The 13,769-nt window shown below is 41.6% G+C and overlaps 1 protein-coding gene across 1 annotated transcript in view; it reads left to right on the top strand.

The window, feature by feature from the left end:
• Nucleotides 1-13,769, top strand: part of si:dkeyp-14d3.1 (transmembrane protein 132C) — a 1,037,882-nt gene that overhangs the window by 244,837 nt on the left and 779,276 nt on the right. Inside the window, exon 2 of the mRNA XM_068055068.1 lies at nt 11,737-12,634. Within this exon, the coding sequence (XP_067911169.1) occupies nt 11,737-12,634 (898 nt within the window). The remainder of the gene's footprint in view (nt 1-11,736; nt 12,635-13,769) is intronic.

Raw genomic sequence — 13,769 nt, 5'->3', positions numbered from 1 at the left:
TGCCCAAAACCTTCAATCTGTGTCCCCTCGACCTTGTACCATCAGTTAATTGGAACACTTTTTCCTTGTCTAACTCATCTAAGCCTGTCATAATCTTGTACACCTCTATCAAATCTCTCCTCAATCTCCTTTGCTCCAGGTAGAATAGCCCCAGCTTTTCCAACCTAACCTTGTAACTAAAATCCCCCATCCCTGAAACTATTCTGTTAAATCTCTTCTGCACCCTCTCAAAGACCCTAACATCCTCCCTAAAGTGTGGTGACCAGACCTGAACACAATACTTTCTAGTTGGGGCCAAACTAGAGCTTTATAAAGGTTCAGCATAACTTCCCTGCTTTTGTACTCTATGCCTCTATTTAATGAAGCCCAAGATCCCATATGCTTTGCTAACCACTCTCTCAATATATCCTGCCATCTTCAAAGATCGATGCAAATGCACCCCAGGTCCCTCTGTTCCTGCACCCTCTTTAGAACTGTGCCATTGAGTCTATATTGCCTCAACCTATCCCTTCTGCCAAACTGCATCACCACACACCTGTCTGTATTAAATTACATCTACCACTTGTCTGCCCATTCTGCTAGCCTATCTATGTCCTGTTGCAGGTGATTCATATCATCCTCACTGTTTTCCACTCCTTTAAGTTTGGTATCATAGACAAATTTTGAAATTCTACTCTGTATTCTAAAATCCAAGTTATTTACATATATTAAAAAAGCAGTGGTCCTGACACTGACCCTTGGGGAACACCATTGTCTATTATCCTCCGGTCTGAAAAATAGCCATTTACCATGACTCGCTCTTTTCTGTCCTTAAGCCATTTTTTTTTATCCAATTGGACGCTGACTCTCCTATTCCTGGAGTCTCAATTTTGTTAACCAGCATTTTATATGTACTTTATCAAATGCTTTCTTAAAATCCATATAGACAGTATCCACCGCATTCTCTTAACCAACCTTCTCTGTTATTTGTCATGCACACCGGAAGTGCAATGATACCACAATCCTGGACTAACTCTGAAGAGTTATGACAGAACGGAATTTGTCTTTAAAAAAGAAAGAACCTTTATTTTTAAAAAGTAAACAGTGGTCCAAAATGGCCACCGAAGAAAAAAGGATTGACCTTTTGTGTATTCAAACTGTGTGACAAAAACAAAGGGCCAATCTTCAAAGCTTAGAGGTATCAATCATCCTACACCTATCCTAAAACATTCCAGAATTGAATGTCGTCTTCTGAAACAAAGGAAATTTAGTTTAGAGATACAGCACTTAAACAGGCCCTTCGGCCCACCGAGTCTGTGCCGACCATCAACCACCCATTTACACTAATCCTACACTACTCCCGTATTCCTATCACATCCCCACCTATCCCTATATATTTCCCTACCACCTACCTATACTAGGGGCAATTTATGATGGCCAATTAACCTATCAACCTGCAAGTCTTTGGCATGTGGGAGGAAACCGGAGCACCCGGAGGAAACCCACGCAGACACAGGGAGAACTTGCAAACTCCGCACAGGCAGTACCCAGAATCGAACCCGGGTCCCTGGAGCTGTGAGGCTGCAGTGCTAACCACTGCGCCACTGTGCCGCCCATGTGAAGCAGCCATGTTCTGGACCATTGTGCGATCACCATGGGGAAGAAACCAGAGTGTCTCCTAATAGGCGGTGAGAAATAATAGCTTTGCCTTCAAAAAAAAAGACAGTCAGAGAGAGAGAGAGAGAAAAGCAACATCCTAACAGCTTGTGTTCCGGCCAAGCCAGAAAGCACCTGCCCTGCTGCAGAAACAGACATCTACTTTATAAAGCAGTGAGAGCTAGAAGTAACCCACTGCCTTCAATTGAACCTTCAATCAAGAGAGAAATCTACATTCATCTCAGGCCTGCATCCATCGAGAACTTGATTTCCAAGAATATTTAACAGGTTTTTCGTAACCTTTCCTCCCACTAAAAGCCACCTTCCTTTTTTCCCTTCCTTATCTGTTTCTTCTCATGTGCGGGGGGGGTGTGCGCGCAAGCAAATGCATGGTGGATGCGGTTGCGACTATTTCAGGATAAGGCATATTGGTCAATAGACAATTGACTTTCTTTTTTTAAAACCAACAAGAAAACCTGTCACTGTCAGTTTATTTGAAAAATTAAACAGCAAGGGACTAAACTCTAATACGAATACACTTGCTGCGGTCAGGTGGGGAGTTGATCAGTGGGAACCACCCACATTGCACCACATGGTCAAATTATACTTCATCAAAAAATGCAATTAGTCAAGCATGATCTGCCTTTTACAAATCTGTGCTAGCTATCTTTAATTAACTCAAACCTCTCCAAGTGCTTGTTGGATTTTTTTCCCCTGATTATTGTTTCTAAAACCTTGCCCACCACTGATAAACTAACTGGCCTGCAGTTGCTAGGACTCTCCTTACACCCTTTCCTGAATAAGGGAGTCACATTTGCCAATTATTTTCTTTTTAATCCAGGAGTGCTAAGGGTAAGATTGACATCCCTACTGTTACTCCAGTTGAGATCAACTATCTCAACATAGACCAGTGACTGAACCTAGGACATTCTTGTATGGCTCAACTACCTCCTGGATAAACTTACTGGGCCATTGTAAAGCCATTTTTTTCCTTATTGTTGTCAATTATGTCACCAAATTTATTTAGACAATGTAAGTGATTCAGGTCCCTTCTAAGTTCTCCAGTGCCAATTCAGTTCCTTCATTTTTTTTAACTTGCGTCCCACATTACAGAATTACACAATTGTTACAGTGCAGAGGAAGCCATTCAGCCCATCTTGTCTGCACCAGCTCTCCTAATGAGCATTTCACCTAGTGCCACTCCCCCATCTTCTCCTCGTAACCCTGCACAATCTTCCTTTTCATATAACTGTCTTATTTCCTTTTGAATGCTTCAATTGAACCTGCCTCCATTACACTCTCAGGCAGTGCATTCTAGACCACACTGCGTGAAAACGTTTTTCCTCATGTCACTTTTGCTTCTTTTACCAATTACTTTAAATCTGTGCCCTCTTGTTCTTGATCCTTTCACGAGTGGGAACAGTTTCTCCCTATCTACTCTGTCCAGACCTCTCATGATTTTGAATACCTCTATCAAATCTCCTCTCAGTCTTCTCTTCTCCAAGGAAAACAGTCCCAACATCTCCAATCTATCTTCATAACTGAAGTCCTCATCCCTGGAATCATTCTCGTGAATTTTTTCTGCACCCTGTCTAATGCCTTCACGTCCTTCCTAAAGCGTGGTGCCTGGAATTGGACTCAGCTGAGGCCGAACTAGTGTCTTATACAAGTTCAGTATAACCTCCTTGCTTTGTACTCTATGCCCTTGTTAATAAAGCCCAGGATACTGCCTGCTTTATTAACCGCTTTCTCAACCTGTCCTGCCACCTTCAATGACTTATACACATATACACCCATGTCCCTCTGCTCCTGCACCCCTTTAGAATTGTATCCTTTATTTTATGTGGCTCACCATGTTCTTCCTACCAAAATGAATCACTTCACATTTCTCCACATTGAACTTCATCTGCCACCTGTCCGCCCATTCCACCAAATTGTCTAAATCCTTTTGAGGTTTTACACTATCCTCCTCACAGTTCACAATGCTTCTAAGTTTTGTATCATCTGCAAACTTTGAAATTGTGCCCTGTACACCAATGCCTAGGTCATTAATACATATCAGCAAATGCAAGGATCCCAACACTGACCCCTGGGGAACTCCACTACATTTTCAGTTATGTTTCATACTTTCGATTAAATTTAACATGTTAAATGCATCATGTGCCTTCCCTATTGTAGTTTTTTTGCTATGTCCTCTGAGCTTACTATTTTCCTGATTTTTGTGCCATAATAAATCTGGCCAGCTAACAGTCAGCTTCATTGACCAGCTCATTTTGCATAGATTAGAACCAAAGAGGTCAATCATTCTTTCCATGACTCTATTCGGCACCCCTACCCTTACACCCAGTTCAACATTACATCGCTGCCAATAGTTTGATGGTTTAGTATGTCTTCAGTGTGAGTCTTCTCCTATAATTATGGAATGCACATTAAAACTTCTCAAAGATATCTATGAAGAGTTTTATATTGAAGGTATTTTCTCCTCTTCCCCATACTTACCCTTCCTGCGCAACACATCAATCTTGAGAGAAGACAGAGCTGTCCCTTCCCAGCCGTCTGTCTGCTGCTCAGTATCTGAGGTGATTGCCCTTGTGGTTCTCCTTTCTTCCCCATATGAAAGTTCCTGGGTTCCAGTTGGCTGTGGCAAATAAGCTGGGAACTCACATCCCACTGCTTTGTGCCAGCTATCCCTGGATGGTCTTTAAGCTGCAACCATCATATGGGTAATTTGCTGTGAAGACTGTACTTGAGAAGTATTTCAGCAAACATCTTTATTGGAAAAATTCTACAGCCATCCAGAAAGAGGCTGTTGCTTTCAGACATGAATTTCTGTTCAGAAGTAAGATACTTCTGTCAAATATGGTCAGCACTTCCTTTGGCAAAAAAAAAGTTGTTTTAATTAGTATATGTATATTGTATTTTGCCAGTACAAATATTGTGTATTTGTTGCATGACATTAGCACAAAAGCAGCATATTACAGTAGATGCCAAAGATCAATAATCTGAGCTAGAATGACAACTTTGAGAACACATCCCACTGAAGAGAGAAGCATACTTTTGTATGGGGGTGGGGTGGGGGTGGTGATAATGGTTCAGACACTTGTCAGCATGAGTAGGTTCTAATTTATGTGGAATGAATATCAATCAATGTTGCCCTTTTATCTAGAAATACTATTGGGAATTATAGAGGAATACTAGTTCACACACCAAGGTGAGTTTATTTAGCTTTGGCCAAATGACAGTATAACAGTTCAAATCTGACACCAGAATATGGTTTTCAACTACTTTCGTTTGTTATATTGACCAAGTCCAGATACACTCATTAGGCTAGATTTAATGGGCCTCCCAGGCAGGCTAGGAGGCAGGGAGGCCCATAGAATGTCGAATTGAGGCAGTGGGGTGGGGTGAAGGGGTGGAAGGATGGGGTGTAGAGGGCCTATCGCCTTCCCGTCACAATGCAATTAAGTCGGGGGTGGGAAAGGCTGAAGACGGCCTTCCCATCCAGGGGCCAATTGTAGCCCTTAAGTGGTCTATTATTAGCCACTTAAGGGCCCCTTCCCACCACTGCTGGAATTAAGCCAGTGGCGGAGGTCGGGGGTGGTGGTGGGGAAGAGTGTCCACCCCCATACAGGGAGGTCACCCAGTTAATGAGGCAGCCGCCCTGTGGGTTTGTGGGGTGGGGTGGGGTGGGGGGAGGGCATCCTCTGTGGGAAATCTGTGGCCCACAGAGGGCCCCCATCAGCAAACAACCCACCTCCCATAATACGCCCCCTGCATTCATCACACCCCAGCCCCCGATTGCTGGGGCCTGCCAATAGGCTCCAGTGACTATGCCTCATTTACCTTTGGTCCTGGTCCCAGGCCTGGTGTAGTATTGGCAGTGGCCACCACTCCCGGTGGCGCTGCTGATACTACTGAGCTGTGATTGGCCAGCAGCTCTTGGAGGCGGGATCCCATCTTTAAAGGGACAGGGATCTGGGAGCTGGACATTTAAGTGCATGAGCACTGTTGAATCGTGCCGGCAGGGGCTCCGAAAGGCCAAGGCGGGGTTCTCGCTGACTTTTTGGCCGGGCACTGGGAGCATCACTGGCGGGACTAAATCCAGCCCATTATCTTTAAGCAGTAGACATACAGAGAAATAAACGGTATGAGCTTGATTTCCCTGGGTGGAAATGTAGCCTTCGTGTTCCATTCTGAACCCATTCTACAACTTAAGAAAAACTTAGGATCTTTATAGTCTGTTGCTCACGAACAATCAGTGCAAATTAATTATGGCATGACAAGTGTTTGTGCGAACAAGACCATTAAAAAGGATGATTTTCCTTCAAAACAACAGGTGCAAACCATTTTCCATTCTGTCTTCTATTGTTCCACTTCCTATTTCAAAGCTGCCTTGGCTAACTGTTCCACAATGTGGCCATGAAAACAAGAGACATGAATCTTTTACATCCTGCTGTTTCGGCAAACACTGAAACCACGTCCGCTAAATTGTACCCTGATATGTTAAACCCTAAAGCATCCTGGAAATAAACCAGTTTGAATTGTTTCACTAAGCAAAATGAAATAAAAACTTTAATCATATGAGATTAAACCAAATTCTAATCCTACCATATATGTATTCACAACTACATTAGCTTACAATAGTGGAATGCTAACAGATCCAATGACTGATGGGACAGCAAGGACCCTCTCCAAGTTTGAAAATCAGCTTAAACTTAAAAGCAGCAGTAAAAGCTGAGGCTGAAATTGAGTGGGGAGAGGAGGTAGGAAGGATGAACATTTCATTATTATTGCAAGGTATTTTATGTCAGTTGCTGAACTTAAATTTTTCAGCGCTGCAATATATCAATGGTTGATTTGGTGCAGTGATACTGGACCAGATCTAGGCGGAGCAGGGCATCTTGCAACAGATGCTACAAGTTAGACTTGGTCCTTCAGCTCAAAAGTTTTTGCGCCATTACCTACTGGGAGTGTAAGCTGATAACTGTGCGGCAAGAGCAGTAGGGCATCTAGGACCTTAGTGAATGACAGGACCAACAGTGTATCTTCTTAACCAATGAGATTTAACAGTTGAGGAAGAAACAGAGGAATGAGGGAGAAGGAGGGTGAATTAGAGTCAAATCAAGTAGGGAGGGAGAATAAAGAGAGGGATATAAAGGTTGGATTAACAGAGAGAGGAAAATGAAACAAAGGAAAAGTAAGAACAAAATAAAATTTGACATTTTAAAAATCTCTAGCAACTATTTACTACATGCAGGAATGAGATTGAACAGTGTAAATTGTTCACCTTCTGGGCCAGAAAGGTTAATTGGCATTGCATCAGCAATTATCATATTGTTAAAAAGGTACTTGTGTTCTTCAGTTTGAGACCTAACTTTCTGCAACGAGTTTCGTGAGCAATTAATGTGCAAATCCAGCAAGTTTTTAAAACTAAGAGGGAAGCTCAGGGTGAGATGATATTTGTGAGAAGTAAACAATAGACTGGGCTAAATCGATTAGCAATTCTGGAGATTCACAACTCATGACATATCTTTCAATCCCCTGAACTTGCTGGGCGATTTGCACATTAGTAACAAAGTGCCTCATTAATACACTATTATTTTCTAGAAAGATTTTGAAACACTATATTTAAATACCAGTTCTCCCTCCTGGTTTAAAACTGAAAAGGTGACTTCATTTTCTTTAAAGTATCAACATTGCATACTGTGCATCAGATTCTGAATGACAAACAACCAATGTAAACAAATCACCAGTCTGTACTGTATTTAGTTCAGACTGATTCAGATTATTGGCATCTTACTGTATTGGAAAATGTAGATAATGATTTCAGCTACATTTCTTAATTCCTATCAATTCATAATGTCCGTGCTTAATTAGATCATAGATTATATTGGTCTTTTTTGAGTGCTTGTTTGACAAGAAGAAACCTTCCCTGCGTCAGTTTTTCCACTGAGTTGATTAAATCAACAATTTCAACAAATACTGTTTTACTTGACTGACAAAATCTCAGGTGACCAGAGGATTGCCTTTGTCCTGAAGTTTGTCGTCTGGATTAAGAGTCCACTGGGAGTGATGTTGATCTTTGATAGAGACTCAAGGATCCTCTCTCTGATACTGCTTTATACTTTCTGAGGATTTATATTTGTGAGACTGCTCTGAGCTGTGACAGCTGAAAGATCTTTATGAGAATGTAATAGGAACAAACTGAGTAAAGCATAAAAAAACCAATTGCTTTTCATTTATCAGCTCACATGGGAACTCTAAACCTTATGTGACAGGCATTTTTAATAGGCAGCTCAATACCGATTACAGAGCTTGGTGCGATAAAGACCAGGCCCCGTCATGGTCAGTTTTAGCCTGTCTGATTGTATAATACTGTCAGGGACCAAAAGCCAGATTCTGCTTTCTTTTATATTTCAACCAGAATAACACCATAGCTGAAACTTGAGACTTCATTTTTCTCTGTTTTGCTGACATTTGACGTAAGGCCCAATGACAGATCCCTGCCCCCAAAAACCTACCTATGCAATTTTCCTCTCTTTTTTGCTGAGGGTGGCCAGAAACAGTCGCTATGTCCTCCCCTGCCAGATGCAAATGTTAAGTGTGTGACTAGGCTTTACTGTAGAAGCCCATTTTCCTGCCCCACACACTGCCACCGCCCCCCCCCCCCCCCCCACACACACACACACAAACCCAAACAGTGGCCATCAGCAGGAAACAACCCCTATACAAATGAAACATTGGGGCCTGCTTGTCATGGGCCAAAAGAACTTCACAAGTAGCGTAGAAGAAAAATGCTATGAAGTTGGAGTTTTTTAAAAACAAAATCTAAGCTTTCAGAGTTTTTAATTTTTAAAAAGTTTCCTTTTTTTAAGAATTTCTTTTAGTTTTCTTTTAAAGGACTTGCATTTAATTTTGCCTGTCATGTCCTCAGGATGTCTCCAAAATTTGTTTTTCTTATTCTTTCATGGGATGTGGGCATCGCTGGCAAGGCCAGCATTTGTTGCCCATCCCTAATTGCCCTTGAACTAAGTGGGTTACTAAGCCATTTCAGAGGGCAGTTAAGAGTCAACCAGATGGTAGGAGAAATAGGAGTCTAAGATTGAATAGCAACACAACTATTGGCACAAAGGGGAAGCAAAGTGGTCTAATAGAGTAGGATGATTTCCAGATTTGCTGTCAGTGAAGTCCTTTTATCACTAATAGGCTATGTACAATAAATAATCAAAAAGGCTAATGGAACGTTAGCCTTAATAACTAGAGGGCTAGAGTATAAAGGAGAGGAAATTTTGCTATAGTTATACAAAGCCCTGATTAGACCGCGTCTGGAGTGCTGTGCAGTACTGCATCTTTTAAAAAGAATGTATTGGCCTTGGAAGGAATGCAGCGTAGATTCACCAGAATGTTACCAGAGCTCCAAGGGTTAGATTATGAGAAGAGATTACATAAACTAGGCTTGTATTCTCTGGAATATAAAAGGTTAAGAAGTAATTTGATAGAAGTTTTTAGGATTTTTAAAGGAATTGATAGGGTAAATAGAGAGAAACATTTTCCACTGGTGGGGGAGTCTAGGACAAGGAGACATAACTTTAAAATCAAAGCCAGGCCATTCCTGTTAAGGGTGTTTGAAGTGTGGAACTCTGTCCCATGAAAAGCAGTAGATGTGCGCTCAATTAATAATTTTAAATCTGAGATCCGTACGTTTTTGCTAGCTCAGGGTATTAACGGATATGAAGCCAAGGCAGTTGGATGGAGTTGAGATCCAGATCAGCCATGATCTTATTTAATGGGAGAACAGGTTCAAGGGGCTGAATGCCCTACTCGTGTTCCTCTGCAGTCCAATATGAAAAGGAGAAGACAGACTTGCATTTATGATCTTTCACAACCTCAAGACATCTCAAAGCACCTTACAGCCAATTAAGTACTTTCTGAAGTGTAGTCACTTCACACGCCCACATCCCACGAATGAATAAACAAAAAAGAAGAAAAATGGATAGCTCTTCTATTGCCAGATTACAGACAGGAACGCCTCAGCTGAAGAGTCTTTAACTTTGTGGAGTTAGTGTCCTGAAAAAGCAGCAACCTCAGACATTGCAGCTACATTGCTGTAGATTCAAAATGGCTACCATGGCCCAGTCAGCTGTTTGGGCAGCACTAGATTTTTCTCGCCCTTCCCACTCTCGCTAAACGTAAACAGCCTATGGAAGGATCTACTAATGCCAGGAGTCCACCAAAAATATGCAATGAGAATACACTGTGGAAAAGTGGGCTTGTCCTTGATGGAGTTACACTAATGGAGGGTCCTGCAGTTTTGGTGCAATTTTGGTAGTAAATCCACTACTGAGGAAAATATAGTCCTTTATTGCTAAATATTTGGAGTAATTGTGCATTCCTGATTCAAGGACTTCTTGTAGGTAAAAAATGTTTTCGCAGTTTTGCTTGCCTATGACTATTGTCGAAAAGGACTTGAGATTTGCTACATGGGGCACTTAAGGAGCTAAAATTGCTATGACCTGCACTCTTTACGCTGTAATAGGTTAACGTAAAAACCAAATAACTAAATTTGAGGTGTCCAATCAAGTGGCTAGACTTTTAGCACTGCCTACCTCACTGGATAATGTGGAGTTGAAGTATCCAATCAGACAGACAGATTCGGTTTGAAACATTGTAATTAAGCATACAGTGGAAAACAAAATTGGCCCATTGTTTCTTACATCAACAGCATTATAACGATTGTAGCTTTGCTAAGCTCTTCACTAATATTAATAGATCCTGATACATACATATTATTTTGTTAAGCATTGCTCTGCCTGGATCTGAGTTTTGAATGGTGTTAATACTTATGGGGAATTTTTTTCTCTGCGTGGTGACTGTAATAGAATGGTAAAGCTATTCTGAAGAATGGACTGATGATTTCACTGCACCTAATGTGGAGTGGAATTCTCCCCCATCCATACATTTAGGTGCGATTGAATGTGAAAGTGAACAGTACTAGCATAATGGTTGTGAATGACACTAGTACACTGGAGTTGAACGGTACTGGTATATTGAAATTCTTCACTTGGATCACAACCATGTGTGGAACCAGAATGCGCTGATCTGCATTCTAATGTCTTCTGAGGCTGCATGTTTCACTTTTCCCAGAAATTGCCAGCGTGAATTGGATTTTACAAACAATGTTTAAATCTGCCGTGGAACGGCAAAAAAATGTCTTTAAAAGACTTTGTTAGAAATTGTTTGAAAGTCGACAGATTTTTAATTTTATAATGAATGTAAACAAAATTATCTTGGTAGAAAATGGTTTTGGCAAATCATTCATTAATGCCAGACAGAATGCCATTGATTAAAAAGCATATTTTGTTCAAACTGACCCATTTCTCCAAGGCAACTAAAATCTCTTGTGGCTTTTAAGGAATTTCCAAAGGACAAAGTAACTGTGGAAGCTTATTTCACAGATTTGGTTTGACATAATGGGTGTTTGCATGATATTAGCAAGTTTTTGATCAAACTTGTAAGACGTTTACCGCACAGCAGTCCTCCTTTAAAAAGTAAGCCTTTCGGCAAGCACTATCATATTTTTATTTCTTCATGTTTGTAATTTGGGATGTTAAATAGTGATCTGCCTCAGTATCCTAATGAAGTTGTTTGTGCACAGGAAGATGGGAATCCTTTTTGGATAGTGAATCAAAATAAGTGTATAATTAGACAATAGATAAATAATTCTTAATAGTGAATAATCTTTCGATCAGAGAATCACATCTGTTTAATCTTATCCAGTATTCTATCTTTTGCAGTCTGCTGCCTTCTTTGTGAGATGCCCATATTGAAAGCATCTCTAATGGAATAGTGTTTTTATTTACTCCAAGATCCTTATTGAGCTGAGTTGTATTTCACACCTACAGTAACATCTGACAGAAGAACTGTCAACTGAAAGAGTTGAGTGCTAAATGATTGTACATCAACACTATCATGTATTCCTGGAGAAAAATCATTATAAGCAACCAAGAGACCTTCATCAGTGAAGTAAATATCTAAATGTATTATTTTGAGGAAATCTAGGAACATTACTCATATTTATTCATGTTTCTTGTTTATTCCCAGTTATAGAGAGCCGTGCGATCATGGGAAATGTGGAGAGTGCACAAAAATTCTCTTCTCTTCCAGTGTATCTACCGGTGAACTACCGAATACATAAAGCTGGAAGTTCATTTTTCCTAAAAGAAGCCAACCAGGATATCATGCGTAACTCCAGTTTACAGTTCCGCGTGGAGCCTTTCTTCATACATGAAACCAAGGCACCCCCCGTAATTAATGCCAGTTATGGATCTTATGCTGTGGAACAAGTTGTGCCCAAGGCTCTCCTGCAGCCTTCTGATGCTTTCAGCATGGTTGACAGATTCACTTTCAACTGGAAAGTCAAAGCAAATATTATTGATGATAAAGTTTACTCCAATCGGCCAATAGTACAGGTTTTATTTTATATCGCAGGTCGAGACTGGGATGATTACAGTGTTAATGATAATCTGCCATGTATACGGGTGTATGCATTTCGGGAAACTAGGGAAGTTAGGAACAGCTGCCGCCTGAAAGGAGATCTTGGATTATGCATAGTGGAACTGGAACTTCTGCCATCTTGGTTTAACCCTCCCACTGTGGTACCTGGCCGTAAAAAGATAACTGATCAATCCGAGGGAACTCCAGTGGAACTTTATTACATGGTGCAAGGTACTGATGAAGACGGGGACTGTGATGCAGAAGAGACACGAAAGGGCAATGCTATCCGACCAGGCCGTGATGATGTTGATGATACACTCCATTCTCTACAACGTATTGGTAGCGTCCGACTTCGCCAAGGATCTGGAAACCCACAGCGAACAGAAATGAGGCTGGACAACAACATTGTCATCTCTGTTTTACAAAGACCAGTCAAACAAGGCGAAGTTGTCACTTTTCATGTGTCTCTGGCTAGCAGCTCAACAGTGGACCTGTTCACACTGCGGTAGGTCATATTTTGGTAAATGTTTGTGGGATAGTCATTGATTAACAATTGTTGCATTAGTTATGTTAAAGTGAGAGTAACTATGATAAAAGGTAATATTTTGAACATTTTTAGATTGGTTAGCTCAAAGCGCTTTGTCTTTGTGCAGGGAAGGAGAAGAGAATTGCAGGGTAATTCAATTGGGTAAAAATATTTCTCCAGTTTACCAATCACACAAGTATGGTTGACCGACATCACAAATTTTTCTAGCCTTCCAGCTGAAACTGGGGCAGCCTCTTTGAGAGGAGGAAGAAGCAGTGTGTATTTCAAAATATGTTCCGAGCCAGTCAGTTCCCATATTTGAATTTCAGCATGGGTTATATATATGCATGTAAAGACAAGACAGCAATTGAATATAGTCTTCTTCTTTGGCCTCCTTGTCTCGAGAGACAATGGGTAAGCGCCTGGAGGTGGTCAGTGGTTTGTGAAGCAACGCCTGGAGTGGCTATAAAGGCCAATTCTAGAGTGACAGACTCTTCCACAGGCGCTGCAGATAAAATTGGTTGTCGGGGCTGTTACACAGTTCGCTCTCTCCTTGTGCTTCTGTCTTTTTTCCTGCCAACTGCTAAGTCTCTTCGACTCGCCACACTTTAGCCCCGCCTTAATGGCTGTCCGCCAGCTCTGGCGATCACTGGCAACTGACTCCCACGACTTGTAATCAATGCCACTGGACTTCATGTCGTGTTGCAGACGTCTTTAAAGTGGAGATACGGACGGCAGGTGGGTCTGATACCAGTGACGAGCTCGTTGTACAATGTGTCCTTGGGGATCCTGCCATCTTCCATGCTGCTCATGTGGCCAAGTAATCTCAAGCGCCGTTGGCTCAGTAGTGTGTATAAGCTGGGGATGTTGGCCGCCTCGAGGACTTCTGTGTTGGAGATATGGTCCTGCCACCTGATGCCAAGGATTCTCCGGAGGCAGCGAAGATGGAATGAATTGAGATGTCACTCGTGGCTGACTTACGTTGTGCAGGCCTTGCTGCCGTAGAGCAAAATACTGAGGACACAGGCTTGATACATTCTGACTTTTGCGTTCCGTGTCAGTGCGCCATTTTCCCACACTCTCTTGGCCAGTCTGGACATAGCAGTGGAATCCT

Source organism: Heterodontus francisci, chromosome 23, assembly GCF_036365525.1.
Source record: "Heterodontus francisci isolate sHetFra1 chromosome 23, sHetFra1.hap1, whole genome shotgun sequence".
Classification (NCBI taxonomy): domain Eukaryota; kingdom Metazoa; phylum Chordata; class Chondrichthyes; order Heterodontiformes; family Heterodontidae; genus Heterodontus; species Heterodontus francisci.
Note: the sequence above shows the minus strand (reverse complement) of the source record. Positions and strands in the feature narration are given on the sequence as shown.